General features: G+C 41.2%; 2 protein-coding genes across 2 annotated transcripts; one reads left to right on the plus strand and one right to left on the minus strand.

Moving 5' to 3' along the window:
- Positions 1-3,617: 3,617 nt before the first annotated feature.
- On the minus strand, positions 3,618-4,097 carry LOC310865818 (transmembrane protein 229B-like; the record flags this gene model as incomplete). Its single annotated transcript, XM_083775026.1, has 1 exon — positions 3,618-4,097. One exon carries the CDS (start codon positions 4,095-4,097, stop codon positions 3,618-3,620), a length of 480 nt encoding a protein of 159 aa, XP_083631152.1.
- Positions 4,098-12,172: 8,075 nt separating this feature from the next.
- Positions 12,173-14,639, plus strand: hcar1-3 (hydroxycarboxylic acid receptor 1-3). Its single transcript, XM_083774671.1, has 2 exons — positions 12,173-12,271; positions 13,278-14,639. Exon 2 carries the CDS (start codon positions 13,350-13,352, stop codon positions 14,343-14,345), a length of 996 nt encoding a protein of 331 aa, XP_083630797.1. The 5' UTR covers positions 12,173-12,271; positions 13,278-13,349; the 3' UTR covers positions 14,346-14,639.
- The last annotated feature ends 3,468 nt before the right edge of the window (positions 14,640-18,107 follow it).

Genomic DNA, 18,107 nt, shown 5'->3' on the forward strand with positions numbered 1-18,107 from the left:
GCAATGTCCGTGTACCTGTGTGTGATGTGTGTACCTGTGTGAGCACGAGTGGTGTGCGCATGCATGAAATTGGAACGAGAGAAGTATGTGACATGGCTGCCACCTGCTGGACGCAAACGATACAGAGAAGAAATTGGAACGATACAGAGAAGAAATTGGAACGATACAAATTGGAACGATACAGAGAACCAATAGACGGGAGTTGCACCACTTGGTTCACACTGGTGTGATTTTTTTTAAACATCTGTTTATTATTTATTAAATAGCAAAAAACATACAAACAAGAGACTTACAATAAAAAGAGACAAAACATAACTCAAAGAAAAAGACAAAAACAATAAAATAATAACTGACAAGGCTGTTGACTACACGGCACTCCGAGGACAGAAACAACATCACAATCAAGTCTAAAAAACATTTCTGATATGGAAAATAAGACATATGCACACATGTGTACCCTCATAGACAATATAAACATACATACAGTATACACATATCAAACATTCATAGGTACATTCATTAGATGACATTACGGGGCAGAACAACATTGAATTCCACCACCTCAGTCCAACGTAACAAGCATCTCAATAATGGGCGACCAGATTTTTAGATAAAGGTGTTCCCTTTTGGACAAGGTAAATCTAATTTTATCCAAATGCAGCACTCCTCCCAGCTCCCTTAGCCACATGTCAACTGTCGGAGGTTTCTCCGATTTCCAGGCTTGTAGAATTAACTTCCTAGCAAGCAGTGTAGCGAGCAAGATGGCCTGTACCTCGTATTTGTTTTGGACTTGATCTGGTTCCACCACACCGAAGAGTGCAACTAGAGGTGCCGGGGGGAAGTCTCTTTTATAAGCTTTAGCCAAGAAATCAAAAATTTCATTCCAGAAACGTTGCAATTTATGACATTGAAGAAACTGATGAGACAAAGTCCCTTTTTCCGTTAAACACTTTCCACACATGGGAGAAGAATCTTTAAAGATTTTGTTTAATTTAGTTGGGGAATAGTGCAGCCTATGAACAATCTTAAATTGAATCAGAGAGTGCCTAACATTGATAGAGCTATGGTGAATGTTGGTGATACAATCCTCCCATACTCCATCTGAAATCTCTATGCCCAATTCTCTTTGCCAATTGTCCTTAAACAAGCTTGAGGATGGGTTAACCACGGCCAGTAAGGTGTCATAGAATTGAGAGACTGCACCTTTTTCAAAGGGCTCAGTGTTGAAGAAACTGTCTAAGACTGGATGACTGGGTTGTTGTTCATATTGTGGGATATGCGTTCTAAGAAAATGTCTCAATTGCAAGTAACGGAAGAAATGTGATGATGGTAGCTGGAAGGATTCTCGTAACTGTTGAAAAGAGGCAAGATAACCTTTACCACGACCTTGATTAAAGTATACATTTCGTAGGTTCACAATACCTTTCCCCTTCCATGACATAAAAAACGGGTCCGCCAGTCCCGGCTGAAAAGCCGGATTGGAACATATAGGAGAATCCAAATATATTTTAGGAGCCTTTGTCAATGCTAAGATCTGAGACCATATTTTCAGAGAATTTTGAATTATGGGGTTATGTCCATAAGTACTTTTCTTGATCTTAATAGGGCTATTAAGTAATGCAGGAAGACACGACCCAGAACAGGATGAATGCTCGATACTAAGCCATGCAGGCAAATTTTCCAGATTACATCCAGGATAGCAGTCATACCATAGATAAATAAAGTTTAAGTGGGCCGCCATATAGTATAACCTGAATTGAGGAAGTCCAAACCCACCTTCGTTCTTACTTTTGCATAGATGTGGCCTGGCTATTCTAGGTGTTTTACCAAACCAGATAAAGGATGAAATGATAGAGTCCAGTTTTTTGAAATAATATTGAGGGATACTTATTGGAATTGACTGGAATATATATAAGAATCTAGGCAGAGTCACCATTTTTATAGCATTTATTGAAATAGGCAAAGTGCTCCAGAATTCTATATTTTTCTCTAATTGCTTAATCTTTTTCTCACAGTTTAATTTCAATAACTGATTCAATTTACTCGTAACCACTATACCCAAGCTTGTAAATTTATCCAGCACAATTTTAAACGGGGTAGATTCCAGGAATGATCTATCTGCAACCTGTGACAAGGGCATCAATTAACTTTTTGACCAGTTTATCCTATATCCAGAAAAGGAACCAAAGTTATTTATGAGGTCTAGTAAGGGAGGAATGGAAGCCCTGGGTTGGCATCAGAATTTTTAAAAAGAAAATAATAAGTTAAGTTACAGTATGGAATTCCGTTATAAAATATTAACAAAAGTATGAATATGATGATGCTAGCAGGTATTGAAACTGACACTATATATGTTTCACTTAGTGGCAGTAATTCGTTTATTTTAACACCTCTTTGCTGTTAAGAGAAACTGGATTGAGCATATAAATGTGTTTTGAAATTAAGACTGCATAGAAGGATCATATATCGATTTGTTTTACCACAGTAGACTAAATCAGGAAGCAGAGATGAATGTTAGAATGTTGTTTCTTGTCCCCATCCTGCCTATTCTGTCTGCCAGTGTGCTGTTTATTTTGCATTAGATTCAACAGGTAATGTAATTAGTTGAGCTACTGTATGTATGTAGATTGTTGTTTATAGATTTATTTGTGGAATAACACAGATTTTATGTTTTGAATTCAACTGTGTAACAAACAAACCAGACAGATGGCAGGAAAGCTGCGAGTTGGCACAGAGGTATAGATAGCCTACATAGATATTGATCATTTCAATAACTTGAAACTGAAACACACCCATGTTGTACAGTACCCATGTAGAACATGTTCCAGCACCATCAACTTTATCAGGTTGGGTTGTTGTGAAATTCTCAGGAAATCCGATTTCCAGAGAGGCACAGTACTGACGGCCGTGACGGGGTATGATTATCATAAATGAGAGTGCAGATCTACAGTACTTCCAGATAATCAGAGTGAGTGGATATTATCTCTTTAGTCGGTGAGATTATCATGTGATGCATTTCCTGAATGTGTTTGCCAATATTCCAAAAAATTGCTGTTTTGTGAATTATTTAAATGTTTAGAAATAAAGGAATATTATTGCATCTCAACTGCTACTGCTTTCAATTGCAGTGTTAAGGAATGAAAGTATGAGAGATTACTATTAATTACATTTCTTAAAGTTGACAATTATTTATGTAACCTTACTTTACAGGCCGGACAATTGTGTGTTTATTAATTTTGAGTATATCCAACATCTATCGCATTGAATGGATCGGTACAATAACGTTTCCAGCCATGGTGAGACTACATGCAGTTATCAGATGCTGTTCGACAGATTTGAAAGAACACAGTGTATGAATGAATGAAATGAAAAGACAAAGCAAAGAGAAAGTAGACTCTCATACAGTACATGAATCATGATCCTTTCAAGAATATATAATAAAAATACAAAAGAAAAACTGCCTTGTTAGTTGTTAGATTTTTACTTGGAAGAAAATACATTTAAAAAGTTACAAATCAACAGAACAGTAGTGGACAGATGTTGTGAGCAGGAGACAGTTTCCAATAACAGAATGTGCTATTAGTCCTATATACTGTATGAAAGGCTGCTCGACCGGTTCAGTTGACCAGTCGTATCCTTAGAGTGTTCCTAATGACACATGTCTCTGCTATGAGCGACGCCACTGCCCAGGGCACTGCGTATTCCAGAGTCACTAAGCCCCCCAGGTTGTACGTGTAACCCGAGTAGTCCCAGGGACACGCCCCCAGTGTCCTCAGCCCGACCCCCCAGGAGAACTCCCACAGGTAAATGAACACGGTGTAGGCGATCAGCCGCCCAGGCAAGGGGAACCGACGTGCCGACAGCACGGTTCCGAGGCTCTCCATGAGGTAGATGGCCGTGGCGTACATGGGCAGAGCCCATAGGCTGGTATGTCCGGCCAGCCTGCTGTCCCCGGTGTCACACCAGTCGAGGGCGGCGGTGAAGGCCACCTCGCACAGACAGCCGTGCAGGGCGTAGACGTACAGGCGGGCCAGGGGAGGAAGAGGACGCCATGAAATGCTCCCTAGTCGTTCTTCATCATCTCCAGGTCCTGTCATGAGGACAGCAAAGAGTATACTGTAATATCAGCTTTATTGTCACATCACAGTTTTAAGTAAAAGAAAGCGGATGAAATTTGTTTTGTGCATAAAGTAGTAACTGTTGTGTTACGTGATCGTCCCAAGAAAACAGAGAAAGGGGAAGACGAGAGAGAGATAGAAGCTATTCAAGGTATATGGGTTTGTTACGAACTGTTCAAGTCACTACACTGTTCAAGTCACTTGTCACCATTAATCAAAATATAATCATAAACAGCCAACGGCTGTCACAGGGTTGTAAAGCCAGATACCTTGGTTCGTATGTGTTGACATGTTGGAGATACCGCATGCGTTGCTTGGTTATCTGAGGTTTAGAAGCCATGGGAGCCGCCTTTTATTCTGTGCAAGTCTAGTGTCACGATGATGTCGCCACTGTGTATATCCATCTTTGGAGATTCTACATTAATCTGATGTCAGCGCTGGATATCGCCGTTGTCTCCATATATGGGACTATAGGTTATCCCCATATATGGAGCTCTAAGTGAAAGCCTTCGCAACACATGAAAAATTGCTCGAACCAGTGCTGGTTATTTAGTTAGGACCCGCTACAGTGGTGTTCGATACGAACTTAACCTGGATGTAGACACCTCTGCTTCAACGCTCTACGAGTTGCTTAGCCATTAGCCAGTTATTGTCTCATCTAGAAGACTCGTGCCAAAAGTAATAGAAGCTATTCAAGGTATATGGGTTGTAAAGCCAGATACCTTGGTTCGTATGTGTCGACGGGTTGGGGGGGGGGGGGGGGGGGGGGAGTAAGGACTCGGAGATCAAGGCAGGAAAGAAGAATGTTTGAGCGCTTTTACCACAAAAAAGTAAGTTTCAGGGTTTCACTAGAACATTTGCATGTATTCTGTCATCCAGGGCAGTTCCAAGCATTACATATCATTAGCCTTGTGCTACTGTGTAATGGGGATCATATTGCTTACTTGTACTTGTACTGTATTACTTAAGGCAATTAATTGACAAGTGTTTTTTATATAATGCCTACTAAAAGCACACACTGTAAGTGCAACATCCTCAGTTTTCAAAATGTGTTTCCCTTTGCATCAGTCTTCTTGCAATCACAAATAAATTAACCAATTAAATACATATAACAAGGTACTGTACTGCTTTGATCAATCCCAGGAGGATTCATCTTTCTCAATACAACAGCAATTAGAAATGATTAAACGTTCATGTAATAGTTTATCCTTTTCTCCATCTCTGTCTGCAGAATAATAATGGCATGGCATAAACTTCCAACTACACAATAAAATCCTGGGTCCAGTGGGTCCTTGATAAACTCTTTGAGTTAGGTAACACGATTGCATTGTGCAGTTATGCAACCATGTGTCCTAATGAACTCTCTCTCTCTGACTTATCTCTGGTGACCTAGACAAGAGGTAAGAGCCTGGTAATAAATATACTGCTAATGACAACTGTCAACTGTCATATTAGATACCAGGATATTGTACATCAGAGTGCCGATGAAACATGAAATCATAGACAAAGTTGACAAAATGAGCATACTAGATTCAACAATAATGTGTTTTGATGGTTGATTTGATCATACATTCCTACTAGTTCAATGGTGTGTACCTGACAATATTCATTGACAAAAATAACCAATTGAAAAAAGTGACAAGTTTAGGGGCAGGCATAGTTTTACTGAGGTTAAGTTTAGGAATAGGGTTAGGTGTTTGGCACCATTTTACCGAGGTTAGGAATAAGGTTAGGTTTAGGCATAGTTTACTGAGGTTATAGGTTTAGGAATACCAGGTAGAGACCATTCAGAGTTTGCCGGAATAGAGGGTATGTGCGTGACATGATTGACATCGTCACCATAGCCGGAAGTTATGCGGGAACGCTTACTGTAACTAGTAACTTCCCACACTGGTGATGTCATCACTGTGCAAAGTCTCAATTAGCGGCCTAATAACCCAGCTTAGCTAAATGAAAGACTTGGTAAATCCATAACAAGTTATCCAAAATACATCAACGCAAGTTTGTCAGTGGCAGTAGTGGCAGGTACTTAATTTTGGATAATTCTCGATAACAATTCAAATTAATAATATCTTAACAGTAGAATCAAAGATTCTAGTTCCATTACTTACTACACCCTACATAATTATAGTCTAGAGATGCAACATAATGGCAACAAATATACACATAATGTATCATAGACCGGTACATTACTCACCATGAGTTTTAATGCCAGGAGTCCTCCTTGCATGCACTGTTCTCGTGTCCATCCCTGGGCAGCGTGTGGATTTGAAATTAATCCTACTTCCCTGTGTGCCCCGTGTGTGTGTGTGTGTGTGTGTGTGTGTGTGTGTGTGTGTGTGTGTGTGTGTGTGTGTGTGTGTGTGTGTGTGTGTGTGTGTGTGTGTGTGTGTGTGTGTGTGTGTGTGTACGCACGCGCACGCATATTTTTCGATCCTAGGCTAAACATTAAGCTGCTCCATGTTATCTGGATGGGACGGTGATGTCTCTGCAGGCTGAGGTCAGCAAAACGCAGAGAAGACCCAGGAAGTCAAAGTACAAAAAAGGTTGAACAAACGGTCAAATAAATGGTGCAATCGTATCATAATAGTATATCCCTTTCTCCATAGGGCTTGACAATGTGCATTACATTCCCGGAGCAGTTAGGGGTTCAATGTCTTTCTTAAAGCCTGGAGGAGCCACGATCTTTCCCGAGGCGGAGTTGGCATCCCCTAAAAACAATCAAAAGCGGTTGTGTTAAAAAGAAAAAGAAAAAGAATCACACCTGTGTGACGTGAGGGGTGCTCTTATCATCGTACATCATCATCTCATTCCGGCCAATCAGAAGTTGCGTCCTCACCTTCGTCTTCAATGTTTGTGTTATGCAATGTTTGTGTTTATTCGTATAGGTTCGCTATCCATCGGACACCTTTCGGGCCAGTCTGATGTACTGTACCTTTTGACTCCTTAACCGTGTAAAGGCTCATACATAGTCTGTATTTTCGGTGGTTAGGTGACCACCGAACTACAACATGACGTCACGAGCCGCGGTGAAGAGCAAACCACCGCCACCGCTCCAGCCCTTCTCTCTGTTTTTACTCACCACCGCTCAACGTTATTTCAGCTCCGGTGGCTCACCACCGGAGCGGTGGTCACCTCACCACCGAAAAACCAGACTATGAATAGGCCTTAAGACCCAGCGTTGCTTTTCGGACAACATTTTTTATTTTAATTCATTACTTAATTATTATTATTTTTTTCTGTTATTTTTTCACCTAAACGTCATCAGTGATGTTCATTGCAATGCCATTGCAATGCCATTGGTCATGATATTTGCATATAAATACCCCCCCCCCCCCAGAGGCTGAAATTCACACAAATTAAAAATAATTAACCTATGACTTTTGACCTTTAACCCTAATAAAAGTAAGTAAAATAATTGTAATATATGTTTTTTTGTGATTAGAATGTCTAGAACATGTTTTATTCATTATTGTGAAAGGTACCCCCCAAATGTAAATTATGAATTTAATATATAATTATATAATAATTATAAATGGGCATACAATTTATAAAAATACATTTATTTTAACATCTTTTTTAACATAAGTCCTAGTAGTACAAAGTAGTAGTAAGGTTGAAATCTCTTTTTTGCAAGTAGAAATATATCCGGGTCTTACAGGGTTAATGTGGATCATTTGGTTTCTGCTGTGAAGGAACTATTCAGTGGTTGAATACCACTTTCAACCACTGAGGCAAATTCATTTCACAAGATAAGGGAGTTTTGTGATGACTGTAGCAAAGTCATAACATGCCCTTTGCCACAACCAAGGAAAGGAAGCTCCCTCAAAATACTGTTCCAGGTGCCTGGCACAGTGCCCACTGCCCAGACAGCCTCATGCTTCCCTCCCAGCTTGCTCGTGTCCCGATGGCTGCACCCAAACAACTGACACAGCCATGGGTAATCTACCAGGCTGGCAGAGATCTGTGCTCTGAGGAGTGTACTTAGTTACCGTTTTCATCATTCATGTGAGAAAATGTTAAATGTGGGAGTGATAGTTGGGCACAATTCATTGTTATAATTATAATGTATTAATATTTAGTGTACATTTGTTATATTTTCTGCAATTTGCATAAACAGCATTGATGCAATCATGTTTCCCAGCCGCTGCTTTGTGGCAGTGACTATTATGTGCTATTTTAGTTTGGCAGACGTATTTAATGGAGTTAGATGTACCTTTACCAGTTGATGTGTTGCGAGCTCAAAATAATTTAGAAAAGGCTTGTGGTTAGGTGATTAAGTAGTTAAGCTTAATCACTGAGCCTCCACCCCCCTTCAGTCCTCCAGTTCTTCAAAGCTTAGCAGCAGTTGGTGCGGAGGACATAATCTCAAACTGACACATTTGATGACTCTTAACACAATAGCTCTTAAAAGGTAGAACAGATAAGCAACAACTTTTGATATTTAGTCCATATCTAAACAACAATATCAGTTTATTTTTTCATGCAATTATTTATAGGGAAATTACTTAAAATTAGACATTTTGAATAGCTGACTCTGCAGGAAGCATGAATGGAATTGCACAGTGACTAAACTTAACTCAGTAAAACTATGCCTACCCCTAAACTTATTTCCATTTCTATTTCGGGAAAAAATTAAGGCGAGGGTGTTTTGAGGCAAGCATTCCGGATACACACACTGTATCGACAGTACTTCTGGTACCTCTGTGTAATATTGGCCTATAACTGTACATTGTCATCCATTCCTCTTAACATTTACATAATAGTACAATATCATCAGTGTTGTCTATGTCAGGGCCATATGACCATACAAATTCTAATATCCAACTAACCAACAAAATCAATTTGTTACAGTTTTCCCACTTATCACTTATTCTTCATAAAACATAGGCTCTCAGCCTGGCTCAGGGTGAAGCTGCTACCACTACGAAGTATGTTATTAAGCTGCAGACATTCACTCACACACAACATACAGTGTCTCCATCGTACAGTATGTATAAAAGAAATAGTCCATGCAATGTGCCATAAAGTCTCTCCATTTGGATAAGCAGATGTCGGGCCTGACCAGTCTTGTTTGTTTTACTGTGTACTCAGTATGAAGAGATAAATGACAGATCTCCAGATCAGAGTCCAGTAAATCTAACAAACTCCCTAGACTAGAAAGAGACCACTCTCACGGTGCCGTTTAGGAAGTCAATAACCATTAGGTTATTGAGCTGACTGAAGGTCTGACTGTGTGTACACACTGCACTGTGATGACTGGAGCAGTGTTCCTAACTCTTCCAATGTATTATTGAATTGTGGTGGTTGCAGTTGAATTAAGCGGAACTGTCTTCTAGAACACCTTTGAAATGCTAGCGTGATATTGTAGAATATTAAGGATGTTTGCCTCACTAAAGGATAAAGTATTCATCTGTTTGTTTGTTTGTATTAATGATAAAGCTATAACCCCTAAAGCTCAACAGTGTTGGAAAGTGACAATATTATTATTATTATTTATAAGTATTACCTTTATAAACCTCCCACGGAGGCCAGCATCTTCGATGTGGGACCTGAGATGAGGGTGTGGCCGTCCGCTACTGAGCTGGGCATCTGACGATGACACATGAAAGAATAATAGTGTAAATTGATATCAGAGATCTCCATATATGGACATAAAAGCAGTGTTGTTTTCGTCTACTAAAACTATGACGAAAAAATGTCGTCAACTAACTTTTTTCACGGACAAAAACTAAATAAAAACGAAGCCATGATGACTAAAACTATGACTAAATATACTGTCGATTTTGTCAACAAATAAAAACGACACTAAAATGTTAGGAAGGGACTAGTGGACAAGAGATCCAGTATAAGTAAAAGACAAGTAATTTTACACTTGGTTGCATGCTGAAAATAGCAGATCTACAAGCTCACAACGCGTCGCTTGTAGATTTAGTTGACTAAAATGTTATGCTATTTAGTCGACTAAAACTAGACTAAACACTAAAACATTCCGGGTGACTAAAATGTGACTAAAACTAAATGAAAACTATCCAAGAGATGACTAAAACAGGAATTTGCTGCCAAAAACAACACTGGATAAAAATGGGACAGAGATCTCCATATATGGGCATAAAAGAGATACAGACAGATGGGCACAATGGGTACTCTGATACAGCCGCTCGGCACTATGATTCAGACATATTGGCCGGATCGGCAGTGCGACGTAGGCCCAAACTCTAGATGTAACAGGAGCAGTGGGCACTACGGGGGCAGGCGGGCAGCGCCTCAGGGAGAAATTAGGAAGGAGAATTCCATACCTTTATTTGTAGTCGTTACGTCCCCGTTACGTGTTGTGCTCATTCGCTTATTTCCATCACTCAAAAATATTTTTTTTTATATATCCTCTCGTCATAATGTAAATAGTATGCCAAGCGGCACACTTCATTACTTATTTTGATGGAAATAAGCGAATTAACACAAAAACCCAACCCTCATTGAGGGCTTATATTAAGGGAAATAGCAAATAATGCACAGAATACCTGGACCTCTTTGTTGGGGACGTAACAACTACAAATAAAGGTAAGAAAGCCTTCTAGCATGGAATTCTCCTTTAAGAGTCTTGCTCAGGGACACACAGCAACACATTGCTGGCCTGGCCTGGAACTGAACCTGGAACTACCTTCTCTCTCTAGTCTAACCACTCCGCTAGCTGCCCCCAACTCGGCTATATAATAGTTGTCTCCACCAGGCCGAAGGCATGGGGGGAGAGTATGTTTTGCACTCCGTCCGTCCGTCCGTCCGTCCGTCCGTGTGTGTGTCCGTGAGAGGCTAATCTCGGCCACCGTTAACCCAGTCGATGCCACATTTTGCACACACACTCCCTGGATGCCAACGATGAACCTCTGCCCCAAACTTTCCAGAACGGCCTGTTATAGCGCCACCAGGAGGCCGCTTTGTGCAAAACAAGTTTTTGCACAGTACACCTACAGATTTCGTCCAAACATCACGCAAATTGGTACACAGTCTCTCTAGAGCCATTCAACGAAACCAGTCTTTCAGATTTCTCAGACTCCATCCTGATTGGTTAAGATTGGCTTCCAAAGTTCACAGGAGTGCTCAGTTTCAAACAAAATGCTGCAAATCATGAACACATCGCGTGATTTCCGTGAAATTGTGCACCCACATTCCCACTAGGCCGAGGACGAAATGCCACATGAACAATTTCAACTCAGCCTCAAGGTGGCGCTATAACTGGCCGAAAACTGTTTTCACCTCTAACTGCACGGATCTGTGGATAACTTTGTATGCCAACTCCCTAGAGGCCAAGGAAAAACCTTTGCCTGGAATTCTTCACATCTGCTCATCCTGGTGGAGACCTGTGCCCAGAAGGGCACTTTTTCTAGTTCATTTTGGTTTTCTGCTATATTCTTTTTTTTTAATGTCTGCCTTGGGTTTGAATTGTTGATAAGAAAGGGCTTGGTTTCCTCCACATGAGAATAGGGATGCCAAGCATATTTATTTGTATTGTTTAGTATGTTTTTAGAGCGCCCCTCTCTTCACACAACTGTGATTTTTATTCTTGTCTGTGGAATTGTAAATAGTTGTATTTGCTGGAAGAGATTTGTATGTATGGAGCAAATAAACGTCTTTGTTAAAAAAGGATTAAGTGGTTATTTAAGTGCTTGAAATTGTATTTATGTCATGTGATGTGATCAAGTGTGTCCTTACCCATGAACTTCAGTGTGGCTGTGTGTGCATCACTGACACACACACACACACTGAAACAATCATTGTTGTTCATCTTAGAAAGTTAGGGGAATTTGTTCAACTGAAAGTGCTAGTGTTATGATTCAGCGTGGAAGATTTGTATGGTTTGAGAAAGATGCAAATTGTGAAATAGAAATGCTTTCTCAATAATTGGCCCACTCATAGCATTGTCTTCCTGTGTAGTATCATCACACCTCAAGCAAGCATACAGTAGGAGTGTCGCAAGGAACTTATGTCATAACCAATGAAAATTGTAGTCTGAATGCAACACAACCACAGAAAACAGTAGACACTGCGTATAAGACATTGATACAACGCTCAACACACAGTACCCTCTCACCCCAGCGAGGAGAGGATTCTGAAACGGCTCCTTCTAAAATTACTGACTTGATTAAGAGGAACTGGTGAGTACTCAGGATATTCTTTCTATAATATTCGTTTTATTGATCCCGTGGGGGAAATGCATGTGTCATAGCAATAAGTAGACAGGAAACAGAGGAAACATAGGCGAGATACAGGTAAGAGTAAAAATACAAGATAGAAGTCATCTGGCTTGGGCAGATGGCCAAGCCAGACTTGGCCTGGCATATTCTATGAACTACTAATAGCTCCAAATATTGGCATACATATGTACAATCTATCATGAATAATAAGAGCTATATCCATGAATGGATACTGTATTTATATGCACAGTCTGTAAGTATACAGTTTACAGAAGTTATAAGTAGGGATGGAGTTTGCATTTTACACACATGAACCAGTTAACAGTTTCTTCAATACAAAATAAATACTTTATTTGATACCGTGTACTCAATAAGCATGTTATTAGGTTTTTTCGGCTATCGGGTTTCGTGGTCCATCCCTAGTTATAAGCATGAATAGGAAGGAGCCAACCAGTGCCCGAGCATCTGTCTGATATCTTCTATCTGCGATATCAATAATAATCTTTACTGTCCCGAAGGATATTCGTCTTCACAGTCTGTTCAAACATCCACATCAAAACAACACAGAGCACATAACACCAAGACGATACAAAAACATGAGGTCCTCACTCTGTACAGAACCATCCTATCGGCGGGGCAGTTTGTGTAACGCTGTGATGGCTGAGGGGACAAAACTCCTACTAAAATGGACCTTTTTCCATGGCCAGGTTCTGTATCTTTGTCCAGATGGCATGAGGTTAAAGAAGAGATACAGGGTGTTCAGTGTCAACAGCCAAGTCTCTGTGCGTTCTGTCCACTGCTCACTCACTCTGGCTCATGGACCACTAGGATGTACTGGGATGCAGGCATACACTACATACTGCCTGGCTCAAATGATGGATGCACTGATAAATGCACACAGGGAGTCACTCGTCAAAAGAAGTCTGAGCACTGTACTAACATACTTTTCTCTCATTCATCCCTTCAGAGATTCAGTTCTTGAGTTGCTGAAAAGAAGTTGTGGGTGAGTTGTGGATCCTGGCAAAACCCCAAGTGTGAAATGGGTTTGGTGACCGACTTCCCAATGGTGGTAAATCAGACCGACACACACCACTGTGACAACAGCCATGATTTGACTGCGTCGGTCCTACCCCCTATTCTAATTATCGAGATGATGTTTGGACTGCCGGGGAACTTAATAGCCCTGTGGGTCTTCTGGTTCCGCCTGAAGCACTGGAAGCCCAGCACGCTGTTGCTCTTCAATCTCCTGCTGGCCGACTTCCTGCTCATCATCAGCCTGCCTTTCCGCATACACAACTTCCTCACCGAGGAGTACTGGGTGTTCGGGGAGGCCTGGTGCCGCATAAACCTCTTCATGCTGGCCGTCAACCGTTCCAGCAGCATCGGCTTCATGACCGCCGTGGCGGTGGACCGGTACTTCAAGGTGGTCCACCCGCATCACCGGATCAACCGGATGACCACGACTCAGGCAGCAGGCGTGGCAGGCCTGATCTGGGTGATTGTGGTCGCCCTTCGGGTTCCGCTGTTGACCTTGGACCTCCTGCGGCAGCAGGGTGACTATTCCCTGTGTCGGAGCTTTGATTCCTACCAGAAGACACCGCCACAGATAGTCCTGCACAACTTTGTCTTTGTGGCAGAGTTCTTCCTGCCCTTGATGGTGTTGCTCTTCTGCACGGCTCGGATTGTCTTCATCCTGTACCGCCGGCAGCTGGATAAAGACAGGAAGGTGCGACGGGCCGTCCGCGCGGTGGGTGCGATCGTCGCCGTGTTCATCATCTGCTTCATGCCCGGCATTGCCACAGGGGTGGCCGCGGTGTACATAAAGAGATTCCATCCTGCCGACTGTGTGTCCTACAGGCTGGTGGCCCAACTCTTCACTCTGTCCATTGGCTTTACGTACCTGAACAGCGCCTTGGACCCCGTTATCTACTGCTTCTCCAGCGTCATGTTCAGCAATGTCCTCAAGACCTACGTCAACAGGCTGGGTCTGGTGGAGATGAAGGTGAGACGTCGCAGTACAACCAGCGACGGATGAAACGAGGTAACTGGAATGAGGGGGGAGGGGGGGGGGGGGGCGGTGTGTGTGTGTGGAAAAGAAAGACAAGGATCACACTTCATGGTCTCTTCCCTCGCTGGTGGAGATAAAGGTGGGACGTCGCAGTACTACAACCCACAATGGATGAAACATGGCAGCTGGAATGAGGGTGTGTGTGTGTGTGTATATATATATATATATATATATCATAATGCTCCTATATATGTTGATATACAAAAGTAAACAAGTATGTTCTTCTGTGTAGAATCTCCCACCAATTTATACTGTATATACCTGTACAAGTGGTTCTAAATCTGTGGGCCCGGGCTTGTGAGGATATTAAAACACTTATATTGATACAATAGCATTAAAAACATTACATGCCCTCTGCACCTGTAAAATAAGTTCTCAATAAGAAGGTATGCAGAAAAACATTTGATGTATAAGAATTTTAACAGTGATGGTTAGTTTAGTTTTTTGAGTTTGTTATAACATTTAGGTAATTAGGGATACATCGGTTTTAAATAATATACAAACTCAATTAATCTAATATTGTGCTTTTGTGTGTGCTATTTTTTTAATGTATAAACTCGTGGTTAATCTACTGTATACATGTTAGACTGAAACTGTTGTTGGTCATGCATGTTATCAAAGACATCCTTCTGGGGAGGGAAGGAAATGTGTTTTGTGGTGTGGCACCCTCTGGTGGCTGCCTTAAGCTGTTTTCTCTGACAATAAATCAATAATTGGGGACTCGCTGATATGAGACCAAATTAAACGAATGTAATCACTGATGAGCCTGCTGATGATTCAGGTGTTGCTCTCCTATTAACTTCAATTAAGTCAAATATTGGATTATTAGCTCAGGAATGCAACAAAAACAACCCACATACTGTACGCTTAGCTGTGCTGTTTAAAAATGAAATAAACAGGCTTTCCGGTAAGCCAAGAAGCAATTGTTAGCATTGTTATTTATATAAATAAATAAAAAATTACAGCGACATTGTATGTGATAGACTGGACCTGTGTCGTCTCTGTACTTGGACCCCCCTAGCCTGGCTAGTAAACCAGACTAATATCCCACTGTAATCCGCCGCAGGCAAAAAAATGTTTTGCCAAGCGACAGATTCGCGTCTGTCTTATTAGCCAGCGGCCAGCCTAGGACCGGTGTACTGCCTAAAAGTACAGTACTTGTTAGAGTTAAAGATTTAGCTGGGGACCTGGAGTCAGACTTACAGCGCCACCAACAGGTGGATTTTTTGAAAAGTACTCAAATCATGAAGGCAGTGTGCAATTGTACGTGTTATCTTCCACAGACTTTCATACTAGGCTGAGGAATATATCCCACCCTTTTCACATTGGCCAGTTACAGCGCCACCAACAGGTGGATCTGTTGTTCTTGTTGTAGTAACGACCCAGCTAGCACACTCAAACAAAAGAGGCTCTCACTATAACTAGACACTTTACCTCCTCCCCCCCCCCCCTTTCTCTCTCTGTTTAAAAGTACAGGAAAAATCTCAAAGTACAGGTAAAGTTTTCACTTTTCGAAAAACGTGGACATCTCGCACCAAAACACATATGGGTCGACCGTCGACCCCTGTATGAATAGCATCCAGTTCTCCCAATAGCTACCACAAAAACAGATTTTAAGAGAAGACTACACTATATTTACATTTTTAGTAAGAGTGGTGTAATGACAGCATGATTTGTCAAGCTTCCTCCACTTACTTTGATGTCTCGAGTTTCCTTATCCTTGTAGCCTACTGGACTCAGGTTACACAACCATTCCTGCTCACGATGTCTTGTACTACTGTGACACTGGGATGGGGGGGGGGGGGGGGGGGGAGCACTGGTCAGGAATATTCCCACTTAATAAAGTTTCCATTCTTTCCAAAGGGAAACAGATATTAATAATAATAAGTGCATAGCACCTTTCATACATAAAATGTAGCCCAAAGTGCTTCATGTTAACATAATAAATAGCAGGATGCCAGAAAGCAAAACATAATCCGTTATCTGTAATGTGTTTTAGATATCCAAAAACACGTTTCTCCGAGTCAAAACTGCATTCTCAAACAGTAGAACATCCACAGACACAAATGTAAAACACCAAGTAAAAGCAAGGAATCAAGCAGATAGGCATGCCATTTACCAGGTCAGTAGCTGCACACATGGCTCTGACACAAACAACATCCTCACAGCGCATTGCCTGTGGCACTGGTGTGAGGACCCACCGATTGGTGACCTGCTACCTGCCTGTTCAGGAAGGCGTTAAATACCTGTGTCACTTATGACATCACTTTACCTCTGCCTCCCTCTAGGGGCTACAGGCAGGTGACTAATTTCCTCCACCAATGTACCCTAAATCCAATATTATGGTCTCAGTGAACATATTTTAATGGTAGCTAGATAAGTGTTCATAATTATCTTTATTATTGAGGCTAGCCCCTCCTATAAACAGCTATAGTGTAGATTCTGTCTTAACACAAATCCCGGCAGAAAATCAGGTATAAGCATTTTTCAAACTGTGTAAACAAGATCCATGGTTATTGGCCAAACGATGCATGAGTTTATGCCTGTTCAAAGTTTTCATTTTTAAACGATTGGGAGGAGATCGATTTTAACTGTTTTTCATATCATTCAAAATAGTGGGAGATCTAAAGGTCAGAGGTCAACGGTCCCCATACCACAGATTTGTTCCTCGTGAGGAGATGCATATGTGTATTGAAGTTTTATTGCTGGCGGTTAAATGGTTGTGGGCTTCGTGTCTACAATATTGCGCATTTCGTAAAAAACGTTTGGCCTGGAGCACCAACAGAAGAAATTATTTATAGTTTCAAAATAGTGGCTGATCTAAAGGTCATAGGTCAAAAGTCAGAACACGAAAGTTGTTTGGCATGAGGAGACGCAGTCCCTTCGGGCTTGGTCCCTTAATAATGTATTCCAAGTCAGATATCATGTCTTGGAATGCATGTAGACTTACAACGTCCTCTGATAGGTCCAATGGCCACCAGGATGATTTCTCTAGAAAAGATAATATAGGCAGACAAGCATTTTCTTTGCCTTCTTCTGCTGATCTTCTTTCGGAAAATAATAGACAACTTTGTTTTGTTTTACAACACATCTATTTCTGAATTCTTTGATTTTACTTTATCACACTCACACTTTCAAAATATAATATGTAGTACAGTTTGTAATACAACAATGAGCAGTAAAAGGGGGGAAAAAAAGAAAATAAAGGTTGAACATTCAGATAGAGAATTGTGATGGGATGAGACAGTTGCTCCATAGGATTGAGTTAGGTTTAGTCATGGTAGGCCTAAAAGACAAGGCAAAGTAGCCCTTTGATTGATTGATTGAAGTATTTATTAACATATTGGAGAATTACAGTACATTTCAAGCACAACTCAATACAAAACTGTTCCAACCTCAACATCCTTCTACCGATACTCACTACCCCTCCTCTGCACATGTCCAAACCATCTCAGTCTGGCCTCTCTGGCTTTATCTCCAAAACCACCTGACATGCGCTGTCCCTCTTATGTACTTGTTCCATCCTATCCATCCTTACTCCCAGAGAGAACCTCAACATTTTAATCTCTGCTACCTCCAGCTCTGCTTCCTGTCTTTTCCTCAGTGTGACTGTCTCTAAACCGACTACTTGCCGGCAGCCTTTACGTGTGGTAGCAGTTAAACGTGAACTCATTAAAGTTTTCAAGTGTTTCTTGAACATTTTATTCATCTAATAGCAGGCATATTACT

Source organism: Protomyctophum parallelum (genome assembly GCF_964188405.1).
Source record: "Protomyctophum parallelum genome assembly, chromosome: 10".
Classification (NCBI taxonomy): Eukaryota; Metazoa; Chordata; class Actinopteri; order Myctophiformes; family Myctophidae; genus Protomyctophum; species Protomyctophum parallelum.

Coding starts and splice junctions, on each gene's coding strand:
- hcar1-3 (XM_083774671.1), top strand. CDS start 13,350: ATGGGTTTGGTGACCGACTTCCCAATGGTGGTAAATCAGACCGACACA.